The sequence below is a fragment of the Pyxicephalus adspersus genome, chromosome 8, assembly GCF_032062135.1.
Source record: "Pyxicephalus adspersus chromosome 8, UCB_Pads_2.0, whole genome shotgun sequence".
In the NCBI taxonomy this organism is placed as follows: Eukaryota; Metazoa; Chordata; class Amphibia; order Anura; family Pyxicephalidae; genus Pyxicephalus; species Pyxicephalus adspersus.
Genome location: NC_092865.1, coordinates 47,367,292 through 47,388,907, shown reverse-complemented (window position 1 = coordinate 47,388,907; position 21,616 = coordinate 47,367,292). Strand labels below are relative to the sequence as shown.

At 41.2% G+C, this 21,616-nt stretch overlaps 1 protein-coding gene across 1 annotated transcript in view; it reads right to left on the bottom strand.

Moving 5' to 3' along the window:
• Positions 1 to 21,616, bottom strand: part of GRM7 (glutamate metabotropic receptor 7) — a 244,462-nt gene that overhangs the window by 18,712 nt on the left and 204,134 nt on the right. Inside the window, 1 exon segment of the mRNA XM_072420457.1 lies at positions 12,294 to 12,540. Coding sequence (XP_072276558.1) covers positions 12,294 to 12,540 — 247 coding nt within the window.

Below are 21,616 nucleotides of genomic sequence, written 5' to 3'. Positions count from 1 at the left end.
CAATAAAACAAATGGCAATATTTAGAGTTAATAGGTAAATAATACATTTTTATGGAGGTTTAGATATCTATCCAAAAAAAAGGGACAATTGAGGGAGACAGATGGCAGTCTTTCCAAATCAGAGGGTTTGGAGGTGCACAGAATGTGTGGTATTTGCAGGATCTCTTGTTGAAAATGAAGGCAAAGAAACCTAAGTAGGAAAAATAATGAAGCAGCCACATATAAGGACTGGTAGTAAGATGCAATATGTGACTTTTCTGTTTTGGGGTTTTCATACTTTTCAATCGAACCTTCTTCAGGGACAATTGTAGACAAATAGGGCCCTGGGCAAATGTAACCAGAACCCAAAATGCACAGCATTTCAGCTCCTTGTGCTCTTACCATTATGTCAATTGGGGCCCTGAAAAAGACTGGGATCCTGGCCAATTGTCCATTTTCCTCTATCCTAGAACCAGCCCATGTTGGATAATCAAGTTATGCTGAATTAAAAGCTTCAGATTTAGGATAGTTGATAACAATGTTTGAATTTACATTGAAATGATGTTACAACCTATTTGAGGGTTTGGTAATTGGTTTTAGACGTATATAAAAAAAAGGTCTGAGACCGATTACGCCACCCGGGTTTCTGTTGCCATGTCTGCCTAGTCAGGGCTGATTCTGGGGTCTTCATTTTCCATGCTGCTTAGAGCTGCGGCCCAATCCCAGCCAGCAGGCAACACATTTCCCATCACTGCTTCCTCTGTGAGCCGTACCCTTTTATGACTTTAGATGTCACTCTGTCCCAGGAGCTGTGATCCGGAGGACGCAACACCTAAGCCTACACAGGAACATGAAAGGCAGGATAATGGTTTTATCTCCCGTACAGAGGAGGCGCCGGCGCTCAGGAGCACATTATTACAGCCATCAGCATCCAGGTTTGATGAGAATTTCACTCCCAGAGGAGGAAGAGCTTCAGCAGCAAGAGACGGAAATGGGAACAAAACGGCCTATTTAAAAACTAGGACAGATAACGGAGGAATCAGTTCTGAAGTGACCTCATACATTTCTATTTTTAGGGCCCGTGGGTTCTTAGGTTAACACTTTGCTAGTATTTTTTTTTTAATTTTACGTTACGTGTGGTATAAACGTGGTATAAATTTACGAGATGGCTCCTGGTGTCTGCCAAGCAAAGCACCCTGTCACAAATTCCAATGTGGTGCCCTGATATGTCAGACAGGCAAAAAAGGTCATGCATAGTTCATGTGAAAAAGGCTGGCGTAATTGGGGTAATTGGGGTGTTATAATAAAATGCTGCTAAACTAGCACAAGGGGTGGGGGATCAGTTTATTAAAATGCAAAGGTCACAGGATATTCATCAACATGCAATATTTTTAGTTTATTTTTTTGTTAGTTTTTGAAATTAAAGATAACACTGGGGAACAATTTTGAACAAATTTTTGGTTGACTTGACTGATTTTTTGTTGAGTTTTCTTCTATCGCCTCAGGTTTTTTCTGTACCACTTATATTATTGTGATTACAGTAGCGTGGATTTGTATAGGCTATTCATTTACATGAACGACTGTGTGGTCATAGGTTGTGCTCTGCTCTACGTAGTGAATAAGCAAAATTTATTTTCCTACTTATACACGTATTTCCTTTCTTTCAGATCATGTCTGGCTCTGCTGTTTCTCGTCGTAAAGTGCCTAAACAACCCTAAATCATTTTGTTATATCTTGCATGCAAACATCAGCATATTTGTAGAGCAAGGCTATTTGGCATATTTCAAAGTTAAACTTGGGTTCAAGACAAGTCTTGGGCCCCTCATAAGGTGTGCAAACAGTGTGTAGAGGGTTTACAGATGTGGACAAAGGGAACACGTGATAAGATGCCATTTGGTATACCTATTATTTTGGTGAGAGCCAGGAGATCATTTCAGTGACTGTTACTTTTGTATAGTGAAAACTTCAGGATATAACAAGAAAAATAAATGTAACAGAGTATCCTAGTCTACCATGGGCTATACGCCCAGTGGCTCAATAATGTGAAATCCCAGTGCTGGTTTTCTATATACTACCCTCTCTTGAAGAACATGATTGTGGTGATGAACTAGGTGACAACAATGATAAGGAGTTTGAAATTGAAGATGACTTTGTTCGTAAGGGATTTGATCAGCATGAGTTGAGTGATTTGGCACGTGATTTGCAACTATCGAAGGAGGCTTCAGAACTGCTAGCATCAAGAATATTACATTCCCTCCTCTGCACATGAAACTGGGTCTGTTGAAGCAGTTTGTTAAAGCTTTGCCAACTGAAGGAGAATGTTTCAAGTACCTCATTTTGGCATTTCCTAGCCTGTCATTTGAAAATATAAAGGCTGGTGTGTTTGATTGTCCACAGATTCGGCAGCTCATCAAAGATAAACATTTCATCAGGACAATGTCAGAAGTCGAAAAGAATTCTTGGTTATAATTCAAAGCCATTGTCAAGGACTTGGAGAGCTACAAAATGCTTGGTTGCAATATGATCATCAAGGTGCATTTTCTGCATAGCCATATTTCTAACTTCCCAGAGAACCTTGGTGCAGTCAGCGATGAGCAAGGTGAACGATTCCACCAAGATTTGAAGGTCATGGAAGGACGGTATCAGGATAGATGGGATGTACATATGATGGCTGACTATTCTTGGAGCATCCGGCGGCATTGTCCTAACAGTGAACACTCCAGGAAAAGCTATAAGCATAAGATTTACCTTAACCGCTTACCCGAATAATTTTCAAATGTTCATAAAAGCCATAGAGTAACAATAAATCTTTTGTATGTTTTTTGACAAAAATGGAGGGTACCCTGTATCGTAAAAACTGGATGTGATAGCAAAAAACTAGGGTCATTTCTAGATTCACCACCCAAAAATTCGTAAAAAACAAGTGTATGATCTAACTCAACAAAAAAATGCGTTCCCCGGTGTAATGTTTTCAATACAAGTCCCACTCAATATTATTATTTTTAATATTATTATATTGTATTTATATAGCAGCGCCATAGTCATGTCACTAATTGTTCTTCAAAGGAGCTCACAAGCTAATGTTCCTACCATAGTCATATGTCATTACCACAGTCTAAGGTCAATTTTAGGGGGAAGCCAATTATTCTAACCACATGTATTTAGAATGTGGGAGGAAACCCACTCAAACACACAGCGAACCTGCAAACCTGGGACACAGCACTGCAAAAGCAGTTTCATCCACCATGGCACTCATATCATGTGTTGAGTTAACGTATGTGTGGTTATGCAATACTTTACATTGTGACAAGGTGCACTGCATCCTCTAATGAGATAATATTTGCATTTAACATTCTTTATGCATTATTACTTGCCCCTCTTGTGTAGACATCCAAAAGTTTCAAGACTGTGTTGTGTAGTCACCATCTTAATCACCAATGTGAAGTCAGGAGTCCCTGGAAATGCTCTATAACAGTGGTCGCCAACTGGTAGTCCGCGAGAAAATTTTGGTGGCAGCTCTGGCAGGTGCACCCCCGAGCGGGGTCAGGAGAAGGACCCTGCTGAGGGGATGCACATTCCCTGTGCAGTTCCCAGGCTCGGGGGATGTGGACCTGCTGTGTCCCTGGACACAACGAGCCCAATCTCCCATTGCAGGGTTAGATATGTCATAATGACGTCACTCTGGGGGAGGTTTCACCCCCTTTGAGTGTCACCCGACTCCCCGTGCATTCGTGGTCGGGAGGCAGTGATTTTAGTGGTCTGCGGGACCGAAAAGGTATCTGACCACTTCTCTATACCAGGATTCCTCCAGAGGGTGCTAGGGGTTTCTTTAGCAATGGGCAGTTTGTGCCTCTCAGGTCAGTTTAGGTTACACCAATGATTTTTTTCTGTAAGGGTAACATTCTTCCCATTGGCTTGCGATGTAAGAGGGATTCTACCCACTGACCACTACATTAATGTACTGTGAGCTGTGGATATAATAATTATAAAAGGGATTCCCTGAAGAACTGAAAGTTATTATAGGGGTTCCCCCATGTTAAAAAGTTGAGTATTGATATTGATAAAGTTGAGTAACACTGATATTACTCACATCTGATCTGTGCATTATTCCAATATATAGCTGCAATATACAGTACATAAGTAATAATAATAATATTGCAAGGGGATTTAATGTATACAAAGCAAATTCATATGGTATGTGACCAGTGAGGAATAGATTTAAGTTTTTTTGCCCAGAGATCTAGTTTGAGTAAAATGTATATTTATAAAACCTGAAGTAACATTTGTATGCCTGCCATTGGTTTTATTATGTTTATTATTATTTGATGGGCTATAATGGAAATAGTTGTGGGTAGCAAGCAGTATATTTATATACACCGGTTTACATATCAGACAAAACGAGGCGGAGGGAAGAGGAACGGAGAGATTTGGGCCCTAAAACAAGGACAGTTGGAGTTGTGTCGATTGGCCCGACTCACCCCACTGCTTCTGTCTGCCTTCCTGTGCAAAGCTTTCAAGTCTCATTATGTAATTTGCTCATGCTGTCTGAGCCATTCATATCACATCATGCATCTCCGGAGCAGGAGCAAACTCCCGACTGCAGACAATGCAACCAGCTACAGAACTGCGGCCTGCTCCCATCAGCTCCTGCTCTCAGCCCCAGGGCCCAGAGCAACCTAGAAGACGCAGACCAGTCAGAGCCTTTTTTTTTCTTCCTGCAGTACTCTGGTCACGCTCTCACCCGCGGCCCCGCTGTGCTTTTCATGTCCGCCAAAAAAGTGTTTTGTGTATGGCGAGTGCACTACCCAGCATGGGCCTGGTACTAGCAGAGGAAACAAGCTAAAGGAATAATAGGCAGACATTGAAATTTGATCGGAATCACAACTCACTTTGCGTTTTCTTAGTGTTGGAGACAGTGCAGCCAACATACACCAAAAGAAAGAAAGGCAAAAATGCTCTGGCTGCAATTCCTTAACATAACTATAAAGGGACATCCTAATAATAAATGCATCATGGATGAAATAAGTTGGCAATAGTGTAAAAGTTGCTTAAATTTTGTACATTAAAAATACTGATCAAATCTGAATCTGACTGGATTTGGAAATTCTGGGATAGAATTTGCATTTTTATGGGCTGTACTATAGGAGACCCAGGCAGTGCAGGAGAGCAAGAAGTTTAGGATTGTAGAGCTGCTAAGGCCATTTTGTTCATATTTTCATATTGTCAGCATGCAGAAAGTTTAACTCAAAATGTTGTATCAAATCACCCCATTCAGATCTACCCAGTGTACCCTTCTTTTAAATCAAATTCACCTAATGATCCTGCCAGACTGCCTGTAATATCTGCACATTGGTTGGTGATGTCAATGAAAGGTATGATCATCTTCCAGATGGTCGTACTTTATTGGTCAATGAAAGGTATATGTTGGACCAGAATTGATCCAAGGTCAGAATAGTTCTGAGGCAGAATTGACTCTGATCAGAACTATCCGACCATTACTAGTATTCAGCTGTAGAAAACCAATAGTGGTATGGCAGGAATATATCACAGAGAATGTGCAAAATGCAAAAAGAACTCCAAAGAGAGCTAAAAAACGAGGGGTTTAAAGGGCAACAGTGTAGTACAAAGTTATGATTTTACATGATACTCATCAGTACAAAAGAACATCCATTGTGCCATTACAATGGAACTGTAATACAGTGTGGGTTAATATCATAAGTTCATGAGTTCATGAGATTCTCAATATCCGACACATTTCCCCCTTATAGGCTTCTTAAGTGGAGTTTATGACCCTGATTTATTAAAGCTCACCAACGCTGGAGAGAATACACTTTCATCAGTGAAGCTGGTTGATCAAGAAAACCTGGAATGGATTTCTTCAATGTCATTTGGTATTTGCTAGCAAATGCTTTGAATCCTGGACCAGATCCATCCCAGGTTTGTTGGATCACCCAGCTTCACTGGTGAAAGTGTATTCTCTCCAGCCTTGGAGAGCTTTAATAAATCAGGGCCTATAAAGGAGAAAATTCATGTAAATCATCACTGGCTTCCCTCAGCCCTGTTACTGTGGACGAAGTCTTAACTCTTCTCTCATCATCTCCGTCTACTACATGTCCACTTGACCCAATCCCTTCTGATCTACTCCGTGCCCATTCCTCCACCCTGGCCCCTGCCCTAACCGAACTATTCAATCTCTCCCTTTCTACTGGTACATACCCCTCAGGTTTTAAACATGCCATAATTCTCCCTATCCTAAAAAAGCCCTCACTGGACCCCTCCTTGCCCTCCAACTACCGTCCTATCTCCCTTCTCCCATATGTCTCCAAACTCCTTGAACGCCTTGTCTACAAAAGACTCACCCATTACCTGAGCACCAACTCTCTCCTTGACCCCCTCCAGTCTGGTTTTAGAGCTGCCCACTGCACTGAAACAGCCCTTACTAAAGTGGCCAATGACCTCATCCGAGCTAAGTCTCAAGGCAACTTTTCCCTGCTCCTTCTCCTTGATCTTTCCTCTGCTTTTGACACTGTTGATCATCCCCTTCTAATACAAATCATGCACTCCATTGGTATCTGTGACACTGCTCTCTCTTGGTTTGCTTCTTATCTGTCTGACCGCTCCTTTCAAGTTTCTTTCAATGGTAACTCCTCCTCACCCACTCTCCTCCATGTTGGTGTTCCCCAAGGATCAGTCCTTGGACCGGTCCTCTTTTCTCTGTACACCTCCTCTCTCGGTAGTCTCATATCCTCCTTTGGCATACAGTACCATCTGTATGCTGATGACACCCAAATTTATTTGTCCACCCCTGACCTGTCTCCCTCAGTCCTGGATAAGGTCTCATGCTGCCTATCAGCCATCTCATCATGGATGTCTGACCGATTCCTGAAACTCAACCTGGATAACACAGAACTCATCACCATCCCCCCCTCAAATTCCAAATCCCCCCCTGACATATATCTAACTGTTAACAACACTGTTATTCGGCCCTCCCCTCAGGCACGTTGTCTTGGTGTCACCTTGGACTCGGCCCTCTCATTTACCCCCCATATTCAGAACATTTCCAGGTCCTGTCACTTTCACCTACGCAACATCTCCAAAATCCGCCCCTACCTGTCCCCTGAGACCACCAAACTCCTTGTACATGCTCTTATCATTTCTCGTCTGGACTACTGTAACATCCTTCTCCCTGGTATTCCACTAACCCGACTCTCTCCTCTACAATCTATTATGAATGCTGCAGCCAGACTCATCCATCCTTCTGACATGGTTAAAAAATACTCCCCCTGCCGCTCTCTCTGCTCCTCCAATGACCTACTAATCACTTCCTCACTCATAACCTCATCACACGCACGGATACAAGACTTCTCTAGAGCTGCTCCAACTCTCTGGAATGGTCTTCCTCGTCCTATTCGGCTTGCTCCTACTTTCTGCTCATTTAAAAGAGCACTCAAAACCCATTTTTTCAAACTTGCCTACCCGGCTTCTTCTGTCATTTCAAACCATCACTACTTCCCACCACTGCATATTTCCCATCCTATTGTGTGTGAAATTCCCCCACCTACTAGATTGTAAGCTCTTCGGGGCAGGGTCCTCTCCTCCTGTATCACTGTCTGTATTAGTCTGTCATTTGCAATCCTTATTTAATGTACAGCGCTGCGTAATATGTTGGCGCTATATAAATCCTGTTTATTAATAATAATAATAATAATAATGTAAAGACTAATATGGGTGATGCTCTAAAGTAGGAAAATATTTCTAAATATAGGAATGTCCACTTGGAATCTTGATTGCAAATGAACTGGTTATGCAGTCCAGATTCTCTTGGTTAGGTATTGCAGCAGAGGTTATAGGACTCATGCTGTCCCTGGTTCTTGCCGCTGCTTGTACTATTAAGTTTAGGATTGTTCCATGCAAGCTACCTGCTTGATATAGGGTGGCAGTGGTGTCCTAAGGGTACAGTGCATGTGTGCAGATCTCATACCCCTGCATGCAGGTGCAAAGCTCTCCTAGAATTCAGATTGCCAACCCAGTTCATTTATGAATTGCACTGCAATACAAGCATTCCAAATGGACATTCATGGAGAACCTTGATATCTACTTAGAATTACCCATAATAGTATCTCTTTTACAAACTCCCCTGAGAAAAGCCTATATCAGTGAAGCGCGTCGGGAAAACAGACTCTCAACTGCTTTACTTTTGGACTCACAATAACAACCCATACTGTATTAGGGTTCTATTGATGTAATGTCACACTGGATGTTCTTGTTTTATTGGTGAATATCAAGGTAAATCATAACTTTGTACTACACTGTGGCCTTTAAGCCCCACTTAAAATCACTTTGGAGTTTCTTTCCTTTTTATAGACTCTTTAGATGTGGGCACACCCTATATACCCAAGATTTGTTTGAGGTTGCCTCTACTATATAAAAGAAAAATGCAAAAACCCTGAACAACCCATTACATATTGGTTAATATCGATCTAAAATGTGCATTTTATCTAAATTGAAGGCTTTCCTGCTACCCAGGAAGCTTTGGATTAAAGTGGATCTAACATTAAATGTATTTCACAAACACTGCAGGAATATTAAGTAACTTGTCTAAATACATTTCCGGGTATTTATTACCCATTACATACACACTACTGGCAATGATTCCATAAACTAAGCAGTCTTTAAAGCTATACCCCAGGAAGATATAAAAGGTGCGAATTCAGACAGCTCTGTATTTATTACCTTGTCATTGAATATATAATGTATTTATAATATAATCTCTGTTACCATGTGACCCAAAGATATCAGAAACAGATACAATGTAGACAATTTAAGGAAGGGGTTACCCTTGGACTAATAAGAGAACAGATAGGTGTACACATAGCGGAAAGTACAAATCAGTCTACAACAAAAAATCCAATGGTCTGGTGAGTGCCCTGATAAAGGGAGAGATCACAGCCAGGGCAAAGAATGAACTTCTCTATACATACCATCCTATTAACCCACAGGGGAAAGGCCCACCCAGAGTGCTGTCATTTAGTTTCGGGTTATATGGTGATACAGGTGAGAGACACAGCGCAGACACAGGTATATAACACACAGGGCCTTTATATTGCACGTAGCTGGGCAATCTGAGAACATGTGCGCACAAAAGCATATGGAATCCTGGTGGCATTACCCCAGGGGAGGCAAGAAAGCCACACAAAACAATGGTGAAAGGAATGTGGCTAATTTTATTTTAAGTACATAAATTTGTCCTCAGCTCAGACTAAAAGCAGCACAAGGACATAATTATTTGATGTGTTGACAGTAAATATGCTGACAGGGGGTGAGAAAAGGGGCAGGGAGATGAGCTTATGAACCTCCCGTTTCACTGTCCATTCAAAGCCTGGGGGAGGAACAAGACCAGAAACTGTTACCAGCAGAGAAGAACAAATCAGGTCTCCTGCCTTTCAAGATAGGGCTATGTTGTGTGGCAAAGCTGGGGAAGAACATGGAGCTTGCTGATTAAACATACACAAATCACAAGCAAGGACATAAGCCTCCGTTGTGAGTGAGGAGTGTTGGGATGAGGCTCGTTTTATGTGTGTGAAAACCACTGACAAGTTCATCATCCTAAGAATCTCCTGGGGAAATCAAGCGAACAGTTTGCTATATAATAAAACATGTTACCATTTTTATTTTTGGCACAAGATGGTTTGTGCATTACTCTTTGTGATGAATCTTTTGCCATTAAAAGTTCCTTGAGGTAGCAGAGGATGTAGCTGTGAAAAGCGTCAGTAACCAATAGGTGTTCAACTTATATAATGATCTCACAGTGTACTAAATGCCGAAGTTGTATTGTTTTCAAGTTGGAATGAAGTATGTTTCTATGAAAAAAAAATCAATTTTTATTAAAAGGCATTAAAAGTCCCAATCAACAGAATTTCCACAAAAACATTTCGGGATTTCGGGACAGAAAACACTTCTCTCAGTTGTATTTCACCAGTCTATTTATCTGCTGAAGCTGAAGTGTTCCTTGGACAGCAGTTGACGTATTAATGTCACTTTCTGCCTCTGCACTCTACAGAGGGGTTATGGGCACAGATGAAAAGCCTCTGACTGCAGAAGAATGTATTTGTTCCATTTGGTGTAACATGCTTACCTTTCAGGAGATTAGGAAGGGCTGACTAACCTGTGAAAGCGATACTTCCTTTACGCCGTTTGGTTAATCTGCTCCTCCACTGATAAGGCACCTTGCTGCGACACATTTCAAGAGCAAAGTCATGTGACTGCAGGCCTGCCTGAGCCGATTGGACAGACGGCACCAACCATGGCTGTCAGAATGATATAATAAGGTGGGGGAATCAGAGGTAACTCATAGCAACCAGACTTTAGAGATAACTGGTTATTTTGTGTCATTAAAAGAGTCACAAATCATCGCTGTTCTTTGTGTTGCTTCACTGAATACACTTGACAACGATAATGTGAGATAAGGATTGGCAGCTGAGCCGGTCACTCTTCTAAAAGCTAATTATAGCGATGTCACTGGGGGCAAGCAGGGCCAGAGCTCATTCCCACAATACATCTCTATCCATACTTTATTATTATTATCCAGTATTTATATAGAACCAACATATTTTGCAGCACTGCACAAAGTCCATAGTCATCTCACTAGCTGTCCCTCAAAGGAACTCACAATCTAATGTCCCTACCATAGACATTACCACAGTCTCAAGTGAATTTGGAAAGAAGCCAGTTAACCTAACTGCATGTTTTTGGAATGTAGGAAGAAACTGGAGTACCCCGAGGAAACCCACGCAAACACGGGGGGAACCTGCAAACTCCATGCAGAGGGTGTCCTGGCCGAGAGTCGAACCCAAGACTTAGGCAGGGTACACACTTGCAATTGCTCAGGGCTGATATCCGACTAGATTCTTACATGTGTACAGTGCTCAACATTCATCCCCTGAACGACTGTCCTGGCGGATCCACGGACAATGGACAAAAAACGATTTTAATGGAAGTGAAGGGTGAGAGAGCGCAGCAGAGTGCAAAAGCTAAACTACTGCCACTTGTACCTACGTTCTTGTGTGCATATTCACATGCATTCTTGGTCTTGTCAATGTATGCTGCGATTGTGTGGATCCCCATATGGGCCCATAGGGCATTAGGCAAAACAGGAACTGGAGTTTTCAAATGAACTGAAACAGTTGCATGTCTATTACAAAAACAAAAAAATGCAAATCCTGACCCTTATTACACCCTTTTTGTTTTGTGCATACTTGAATGTTAAAAAATAGGTTGTATATTCTTCATTGTGCATACACCACCCATTGGTATAATATACAATAAACACACTGCAACATGTGCACACAAGTGTATATGAAGCCTTCAGCTTTCATTAATATAAAAAATTACAAAGCCTTTTTTCTGCATCTTTCTCTTACAGTCTTATGTTTATACCAAACTAAACCTATGCAATGTATCATGGGTGAAAATAAAAGTGGCCTTATAGTTACAGGCTAGCATTCATCCCCTGGCCACATCTATAGCGGTTCACTTTTTATATTAACCAAAGAGATGAAGTCACAAATGCAAGTAAAGCAAATTCTCTTTCTGCAGAATCGCTTGGTTAGTTCGTGATCAGGAGAGGGGTGCGAAATGCAGAATTAAGCTGCTGCGATTCATTAATATTGGATCTGGATTTGCTTGTCACTATTTGGTAATATCTTGAAATTTTGCATTTGGATTTAGGTTGCTCTCAACAAAGAAGATGTTTCAGAAAAAAGGTATTTTTTCGATAGGGAGAGGCAAATAGTCCAGGTATAATCACTTTATATATAAAAATGTACATAAAGCCATCATGTTTCAGGGAAATCAGAACCTCCCTTCTCCAGGCGTAGAATTTATTACATGAAATGCTATCTCCTGCGCTGTACCCAAGTTTTTGCAATGTTCTTCATCATCCTTTACCACGTGAACAGGCAAATGATGACAGTCCCGGGCTACCTTTTAAATTCTAAATCTTCAATAGGGGGATATTCTGCTTAACAGTAATATGCTTAACAGTGTTTAACAAGAACAAAAACACTGTTTGCACTCTTTTTAATGGCACTCTTACACATGGATCGAAAACAGAGACACCACATATTCTGATCAGGTTAGTGGCCAGTCAATAGAATATATTGATTTATTAGCTACACTTGTTCCCATCGGTGGCAGTGAGTACCAAGCCTGGAATACTAGATATAGTTTTACAAGCTAGGTGAGCTGTGGATAAAGCTGTATTGTTGGAATAAAACCCCAGGTTCACCCTTTGGGTCAGGGCAGGAGATACTCACTGTTTGGATTCACATTCTCGCAGAGTTCTGTCTTGGCTTCCCCATTGGGCCGGTCACTGGGCTTGTGCGACAAACGCGATGACATTGTGGCTGCTGTCACCACAGCCTTAAAGCTTCGTTTGCGTTTCTGGACATTCAGCTCTGGGTGGAAGATGATGATGTATACCTTGGGCATGTAGAGCATCCCCAGAGCCACCGAGGCACTAAGATTCATGGAGATGGTGAGTGTGGTGGTCTGGATGTAGAGCTGCAAGGGAAAAAAATGTACACGTTAAGAAAAGGAACCATACAGTGCATCTCCAGACAAATCAAGGACAACTTATATAATTGTGGCAGCATTTAAAATGCTTGTTGAAGACATAAATAGACCTAAACTTGAGGAATTCCAGAACAAAAACACATTGATCCCAAAAAAACTACACACCTTCACTTGGGGTCCCAGAACAAAGGTTTATTGACACCTAAAATCCCAAACTATTAATATACCGAGACAATGATGTCCCAAAACAATGATCCACTGACATGGGACCCAAGGTGATAATACATACAAATAATACCTGGAGGAGTCGGAACAATGATACATAGACACTTAGAGAACTTACATTTGGGATTCCAGAACAACAAACTGGCATCTGGGGAACCCCAAAGAATAACAGACTGAAAGTTGGATGTCCCAGGACAAAGACATGATGAAACTTGAAGGTCCAAGAACAATGGTACATTTGCATTTGGGGGGCCAATGTATCATGGCACATTTGCATTTGGGGGGCCAAGAACAATGGCACAGTGAGACTTAAGGGTTTCAGAATAATGAAACACTGACATGTGGGAGACCTGGAACTTTACACTTGGTGGCCCCTGAACAAAGACATTCTGACATTTAGGAGAGGAAAAGCTTAGAACGAAGACACATTGACACTTGGGGAACCCAAAACAATGACACACTGAAATTTGGGGTGCCAGAAAAAAGGTTCATTGACACCTAAAATCTCATATTGTTGATATACTGAGGTATTGGTGTGCCAAAACAATGGTACACTGACCCAAGGTGATGGTACATTGATACCTAGAGAAGTCAGGGCAAATATTTATTGACACTTAGGGGACCCAGAGCAACAAAGCACTTGGCACTTACATTTGGTATTCCAGAAAAACTCACTAGCACCTGAGGAGCCCAAAAGAATAATACAGTGACTCTTCAGGGTCCCAAAAATGACAAACCCACAATTGAGATTCCTAGAACAATGACACAGTGACACTTCAGGGTCCCAAAACAATAAAACATTGACATTTGGTGGGTCCTGGAATAATGACACTTACACTTGGTAGCCCCAAAGGAAAGGTCTAGAACAAAGACAAATTGATCGTTGGAGATCCCAGAAATAACAGCTGGCACTTGGGGGTCCTGGAACAATAACATGCTTGAAATTACAATCACACTCTGACATTTAGGGAACCCAGAACAATGGCACACTGATTGTTGACAGGGTCTCATAACTAAGTTACACTGAAACTTGGGGATCCCAGAACAATAACACACTAGCACTTGGGGGTCCCATATTGATGGCACAGTGAAACTTGATGGTTCCAGATTAAATCCAGGTTCTAAATTGATTCCAGGTTGATTCCAACATGGACACTTGGGGGTTGTAGAATGCTTTGGGGTTCGAAAAGAATGACCAACGGACACTTGGGGGCCCCCTACTGAAGACACACAGATGTCTATTTTGGGGATTTGGGGATTCTTTACACATATGACTGCTGTCAATAATCTAAACATTCAGCTGGTACAGAAGAAAAAAATCTGAACATCATAAAGTGCATTTAGAACATTATGAAAGGTTGAGCTATTATAAGACACAATTATCCTTCAGGATGACGGCCAATTACCTCTGTTATGACGGACGTCCCTACATTGCCCAACTATCGATCGCCTATACCCTGCCCCTTTAATAGAGAAGAGCTATCCATCAGAGTCATGTCATCTGTGCTCTAATGATGGTGCTCATCTGCTTGATACATCCCTGGTAATCAGGGGCAGTTTTATCACTCACAGATACACAGAAAGATGGAAGTGTGTTAGAACCCCTGATTGATATGTGGCAGGATGACACTCTGATATACCCACTAATGGAGATCTCTGCTTGTTACGTCTTCACTGCGAGAAATGGAAAGTTGGAGCAAAGGCCAATTATTATTATTATATATTGTGAGGAGTAAATAATGAGCTGTTTCTCTCTGCAACATCCAGACACAAACAAGGGCAAACCTTTGTTCTCTAATGGAATTTTAATTTACCAGGGTAAATAATTGAACACTGGAATATCTTGAAAGGGAATCATAGCAGTAAATAAATCTTGCTGAACCCAACCCCGTTTTGTTTTTGGATGGCAATTTCTGTAATAATATTGCTTTCTGAATGACCACTGGAGAGGTTTCCTAACAGAACTGGGGCTCTGTAGTAACTACATTGGGTACCAGTGTTTGATTGTAGTGTTGGTTAACCTGCAGGGGGACAACCCCAAAGAGAAGATGAGTATTACATCAAGACCACTTACCTTTAAACCTGAAAGTCAGCCTTCCCTTTTAAAAAATTTGCTCCCAACCTTCCCTTCAATAAATTTGCCTTTTAACTTCCTCTTCATTCTATGAACCATCCAGCCTCCCTTCATTATATCAGCCCTCCAGGTTCTCCTTTATTAAATCAACCCTCCAGCCTCCCCTTTATTAGAGCAGCCCTCCAGCCTCCCCTTTATTAGAGCAGCCCTCCAGCCTCCCCTTTATTAGAGCAGCCCTCCAGCCTCTTTATTAGAGCAGCCCTCCAGCCTCTCCTTTATTATATCAGCCCTCCAGCCTCCCCTTTAATATATCTGCCCTCCAGCCTCCCGTTTATTAGAGCAGCCCTCCAGCCTCTCCTTTATTATATCTGCCCTCCAGCCTCCCGTTTATTAGAGCAGTCCTCCAGCCTCCTCTTTATTAGAGCAGCCCTCTAGCCTCCCCTTTATTAGAGCAGCCCTCTAGCCTCCCTTTCAGTCTTGCATAGTTGTATCAGTTCCTCTTCTGGACTAAAGTTACTTACTCGATTTTACCACACACTGTGAGCTTCTCACAATTTACATTAGAACCTGCAGCAAGCCAGAATGAGCCTGCTTGATTTTCTGGTGGGAGGACGTCCAGCATCATCTAGCCCCTCCCTCCTCAGCCTAACTGTACCGGGCTCCACCACTTTTAATAATTTAATTTCCCTTTTTTATCATTACATGTGAGTGTTATCTATTGCTGCATATAAATGGCGATTGATGAAGGAGTAAGGGAAGAACCAGAAAACACCAAATACAGGCAAACTTTACATCATCTCCATGCCTTTACCATGCAGCCGTCTTGGAGCTGTATGGAGGTTGCATTGCAGATTATAAAATATAACTTTTAAGCCTCTTTTATCCTCTCCCTTCCCAGGAAATCCTGAAGATTGATTTTATTTTTATACTGTTCTGGCCGTGTCTTTCCTTTTCGAGTTGAAAAGATAGCTGGATAAAAGGACATAAAGGAAAATAAAACCCCGGTGCCCGGCACTCTCTGTACTTGGCAGTAAAGCTGTGGGATACACAAACAATGCACATAGATCCTGGAACCTAATTGCGGCAAATATAAGTCGTCATCCACCAAGAGCAGAGAGGAGAGACGCTGGAGATAAGAACCAGGCCCGGGGGGACGTATGAATATATATGTGTGTCTATGTACCTGACATTTGTCATCTATTTGGGTTTACATTTGTTTGCAAAAAGAGACCCAATAGGCAAAAACCATTGTAAAACAAAATGTATTTATCAACACAGACATCATAATGTCACTGCTGACAACTGATATGAAGGTCACATGGCTTTGTTATGCACATCAAATGGCTTTGTTATTAAAGTCACATGGTTTTTATATGAAGGTCACATGATTTCATTATCATGGTCACATGGTTTTGTTATGAAAGTCATATGGGTTTATTATTAAAGCCACATAGTTTTGTTATAATGTTCACATGGTTTCAATATGATAGTCACATGGTTTTGTTATGATGGTCACACGATTTCGTTATGAAGGTCACATGGTTTCATTAAGATAGTCACTTGGTTTTGATATGAAGGTCACATGGTCTTGTTATGAAGGTCATATGGTTTAGTATGATGGTCACATAGGTTTGTCATGAAGGTCACTGTTAGGAAGGTTACATAGTTTTGGTATGAAGGACACATGGGTTTGATATGCAGATTACATGTCACATGGTTTTCTCCTGAAGGTCACATGGTTTCAATATGATAGTCACATGGTTTTGTTATGAAAGTCATATGGGTTTGTTATTAATGTCACATGTTTTGGTTATGAAGGTCACATGGTTTCTTTATGATGGGCACATGGGTTTGTCATGAAGGTCGCTGTTAGGAAGGTCATTATGATGGTCATATAATTTTGATATGAAGGTCTCATAGGTTTGTTTTGGTGGCCACATGGTTTTTGTAATGAAAGTCCCATTGGTTTTTCATGGTGGTCACATGGTTTTGCTATCAATGTCATATGGGTTTTGTTATGAAGGTCACATGGTTTTGTTGTGATGGTCACATGAGTTTGTTAGAAAGTTCACATGGTTTTGTTTTAAAGGTAACATGGTTTCGTTGATAAACAAAGGCATGTGATTGGAAGCTGTCACTCTCAGACATTGCAAGTTCATTACAAACTATTGGAGCATAAGTTTAACTTCCCTATTGACTGCAATGCATTATTTTGAAAATGTCCCAATTTTTTTGCAATTTTAGTAAAGCAACTTTTTATTTCATTTCTACCTCTTAGTTAAATATTGACACAAATTATTGTCCTTTGAGCTATGTAAACTGTTCTATATAATAGCTTTCAAATGAAGAAAGGGGGCCGAGTGGGGTGGTATTTGGATTTAACAGAAAATATATGATTAGATATCTTGTCATTTGGTCCTGTGACCAGCGATGGAGGGAAGGGTGGAGGACCTAAAGCAGCAATTCTTACAACACGGAAAAGTTATTTAACATTTTACCTAATTTTGCATCCCAATATATTTGCTGATATTTAAATAATGAACCTTACATAAAATAATAAAAAAATTAAAATGTTCAAAATGAACAGGACTCTATCCAATGGCAGCCAGGTTATACCTTCCAATCTAATTGTACAGTCTCCTCAGATGTTTTTTTGTGTATTCAACTAAAACCACAAATAATGTTTTCCGCTTCCCAGCCTCTGTCACCCATACCCCCCCCCCCCTCGACTTTCTGTAGTTTGTAGTCAGGAACCAGTCAAGGGTGACAACGCTGCTCCTCTGTTGACAAAGTGCAATAAGTGTTGTCACCCTAAGACAGGAAATTCATTACTGACAGGATTACTAGGTAAAAAGAAAATGAAGAAAAGCCTAAATAAAAAACAATTGCTCCGTCCAGATCTCCGGACAAGTGAGCTGCAATATTTGACATTCTGTTGCTGGGTTCACATCCGCTTTATATCTGATGGGTTGCTATGGACCACATAGCCGTTTGCTCCTAGCGCTGTTTAATGCTTGTAACAAACGTATTCCTAAGCGCGCTTACAAGGAGTAAACATGCATAAAGTAACACGGCTCTGGGATGATGTACAAAGCAAAGAGAACACCCCGAACACTGATGTATAATTCATGCGTTATATATTTATGTCAGTGTCAGGGGGCCGCCGCCATCTACAACCCATTGTATTTGCTCATCCAGCTGCAGATGATGCATTGACATTGGCATAAATTTTTTTTTATTTACATAACACGAGTGGATTTGTATGCCACAGCTACAAATATAAAATATCATTTTATATAACCATATACCATAAAGAGGACCTGTAATGAAATAAGACTGAAAATGGTGATGGTGAAGGTTGGATTGGAAGGGGTAGGGGAAATTGCACAGATAAGACAAAAGGGGGTCCAAAATGGACAGCATTGCAGCTTCTTGAATTTATTGCCAATTTTGGTATTTGGGTCTGGGGTAAATGGCCAGCCCTAGAATGGAGGGTCACGTGTTTCGCAAATCCCACATTTTAATTACAGCCAAACTTTATATATAAAGAACACAAATAAGTGCAACTTTTTTTTTTTGGATCTGGATTTTGATTGGTGTTTCAACTTCCTGCAGTCTCTAGATCTCAAATCTCATCACAATGAACCAATCAGTGCTGATAAGGAATATGCTAATAGGAGACACATTGTCACTGTCCAATCACAAGCAGGGTTTGGGTCCTTATCAGCCTGGGCTCAGAGGCATACAGTATACTGGCCCATATACCACATCAATATTTTACAGCAGCACCTTTCTTCCACCAAACATTTTCCTGCACGATTCATCGACGCGTCTTCGTCTCCAATCATCCGGCACTAATTCCTAAACTTTAGATAGACTTGAGTGGCCTGGAGAGCCAGGAAAACAAAGTTTAAAGATTAGGAAGCTGTGAGAGATAAACAAACATCGAGCTGCCGAGGGGGAACGCGGATCAACAAACCTGAGACGGGCAGAGATAATTAGGGGTCATTAAAATCAGCCAACTCTTCCCCAGCGATGAATCAGCACGCCGGAGGACTTGACGGGGACACTAATATATAATTATATACAATTATTTACAGCGGGGTTTTTTTGTTGACGTATCCTGGTTGTGGCTTCATCACCCCAGACCCACAAAAGGGGACACATTGGGTTTGATTTATTAAAGCTCTCCAAGGCTGGAATTGATACACTTTCATAAATGAAGCTTGGTGATCCATCAAACCTGGAATGGATGTGGTCCAGGATTCAAAACATTTGCTAGAAATCGATTCCAGGTTTGCTGGATTACCCAGCTTCACTGATGAAAGTGTATCCTCTCTAGCCTTGGTGAGCTTTAATAAATCAGACCCTGTGTTTCAATTGGTGGATTTGTAATGAGAACCGTTGCATCTGGCACAGTTACTTTGCTGACATTCATCCATTTATTGATTTTACCCCTCCAGGTGGATAGACGTCGGTGGGTATAACCAAGTGATTGCTTTTGAAATCAGCTGGGCATCATCAACAACTCATTGACCACAAAACCTCAAATTGGAAGTGCCAATCTCATAATGAGACTACTGGGACTTGCACATCTGATACAAGACATAGCAAGCCAAAATTGAAGGACAATAAATATCGCAGGCAGTGTTAGACAAAGCCAATAGTGGCCCCTGTGCAGAACTGATTTGTTGCCCCTTGTTATCTGGGGAAGGTCCAAGGCCTTCATACACAGGCACACTTTGCACCTCCCTATGTTCACCTTCTGTCTCTGGAAATATTGATGGGCCCTGTGCTATTTAAAGCAGACATACAGGCCAGTCTTCACACACCCTGCCACACTGCACAGCCAGGCAGGTGACACGCTAATATGCGGGTTTAGCAAAGCAGCTTCCAATATCATCTGGTTCCAGGTGGCTCATTGGACATTCAGTGAGCACCTCCAACCAATGAGCAAGGAGAAGAACCAGGATGTGCCAAAGTTGTATTAGGTAGTAGGCTGATCTGTGGGGTCAACTATATTTTCCTGTATCCTCCAAAAAGGGGTCTATTTCTGAATGTTATCCAAGATTCACCCAATTTTTACCTAAAATGTACACATTTTTTCACAAAATGTGTGATACAACATTTACTCACCTTTTCAAGAATTTTTCAACTGAATTCAATGTGAATCTTTTGGGAAAAGTTGAGTTTATCGTTGGTGAAGACATTTATAACTAAACCTCTAACCAATATGTGTAGCATTTCCAGGTACTCATTTCCTTTCCCTTTCCTTTCTCCAGAAAGACAGTGCCAAGTTTGCTCAGCCTTCATCCAGGTCACTGTCTACTTTCTGGACTGAGAATGTTAAAAAAGTGGAGGTTTTTCATTGTGGTGACAAAAAACTATTGGCAGCTACAAGTAATAGTAACAATTGGGTTAGATAGAATTTTATAATCTCACCCCCTTTAAAAGTTATAGGGTTAGTTGAGAGTGAAAACTTTACAGCTTTTGTAACAGCATATGTAACAAGTCCATAGTCCCATACTAGGAATGCCTTATGAAAAGGTACATATGTTTCGAACCCTGACACGTTTCGCCTTATGAGCTTCCTCAGGGGGTTATGAGATGGGAATAAACCATGAAATGATAAGGGCTGACTGAGTAGGGAGAGAACGAGGACCATCTAAGGTTATTGTGGGTGATGGAGAAATAGGTTGCGGATTTGCTCCAAGGGAAAAATTGCACATTGCACATTGATGGAGTTGAATGAACAATTACATGATTGCTATATATTGTGACCTATCAGAGATTTATTCACTTTATAACATGCAATTCTTGCAATATCTGCAGCCTCAATGGCAAATTTAGGCTCCGCGTGCCCTTTACTGCCGTGATTAAAATGCTTTATAAGTTCACATCCCGCAGACAGACGCGATCCTCCCTCGGCCCATCTGTAATTACAGCCTGCCCCGTTTATCACAATCCGAACGGCACTTAAAATGATGAACGGAGCCATCAGTGCTACAGGTGCACCAACCCCAATCCTTCGAATGAAAGAGAACGTCACCGGGATCACAACTCAGCTCCACAGCCAGGAAATGACAGCATTGTTCTAAGCCGCCAGGGAAAAGATGACAAACTCATCACCGAATAAAAGGACAGCGACGATTCATTAAACAGATTCGTCCTCCTGACTTCTTGGGATCGCTTTATGATTTCAACCCACTTTTTATTATATTTAAAAAGATACATTTCTAAGGCTTCTGAAAGTGTTACATTGATTTGTTATCTTGATGCCACTTCAATCTTCAGACTCGATTTATGGAGCAATATACTTCATTCTGGAACCGTACAGCTTGCACTCTAATGCCCAAGTGAAGGTGTAGTTAAAGCAGTGCTTTCATTCTGCATCATCACAGACATCCCACACATTGGGGATGAAAAGAATTTCAATCTTTACTTACCAAGGTGAATAATCACTCAGCAAGGTATATTTCAATTATCTTATTAAATGTAAGGATATTTAACTACGCAAATAAACCAGTGGCAGGCAGAGCCAACAGTGGCCCCCTGTGAAGAAATGATTTAAGGGCCCCTATTGGATGAGGGGAGTCCGGGGCCCTTGTGCAGTGACACACCTTACACCTCTATATATCTGTCCCTTCAATATTTGAAAGGAAATCTAAAGCAAAAAAAACAAAACATAAGCGAAAGATTTTTCCTTGCACATGATTGGATGTTTGACAACAAAAAGGTTCTGTTAACCTCCTTGCCGTTAAGCCC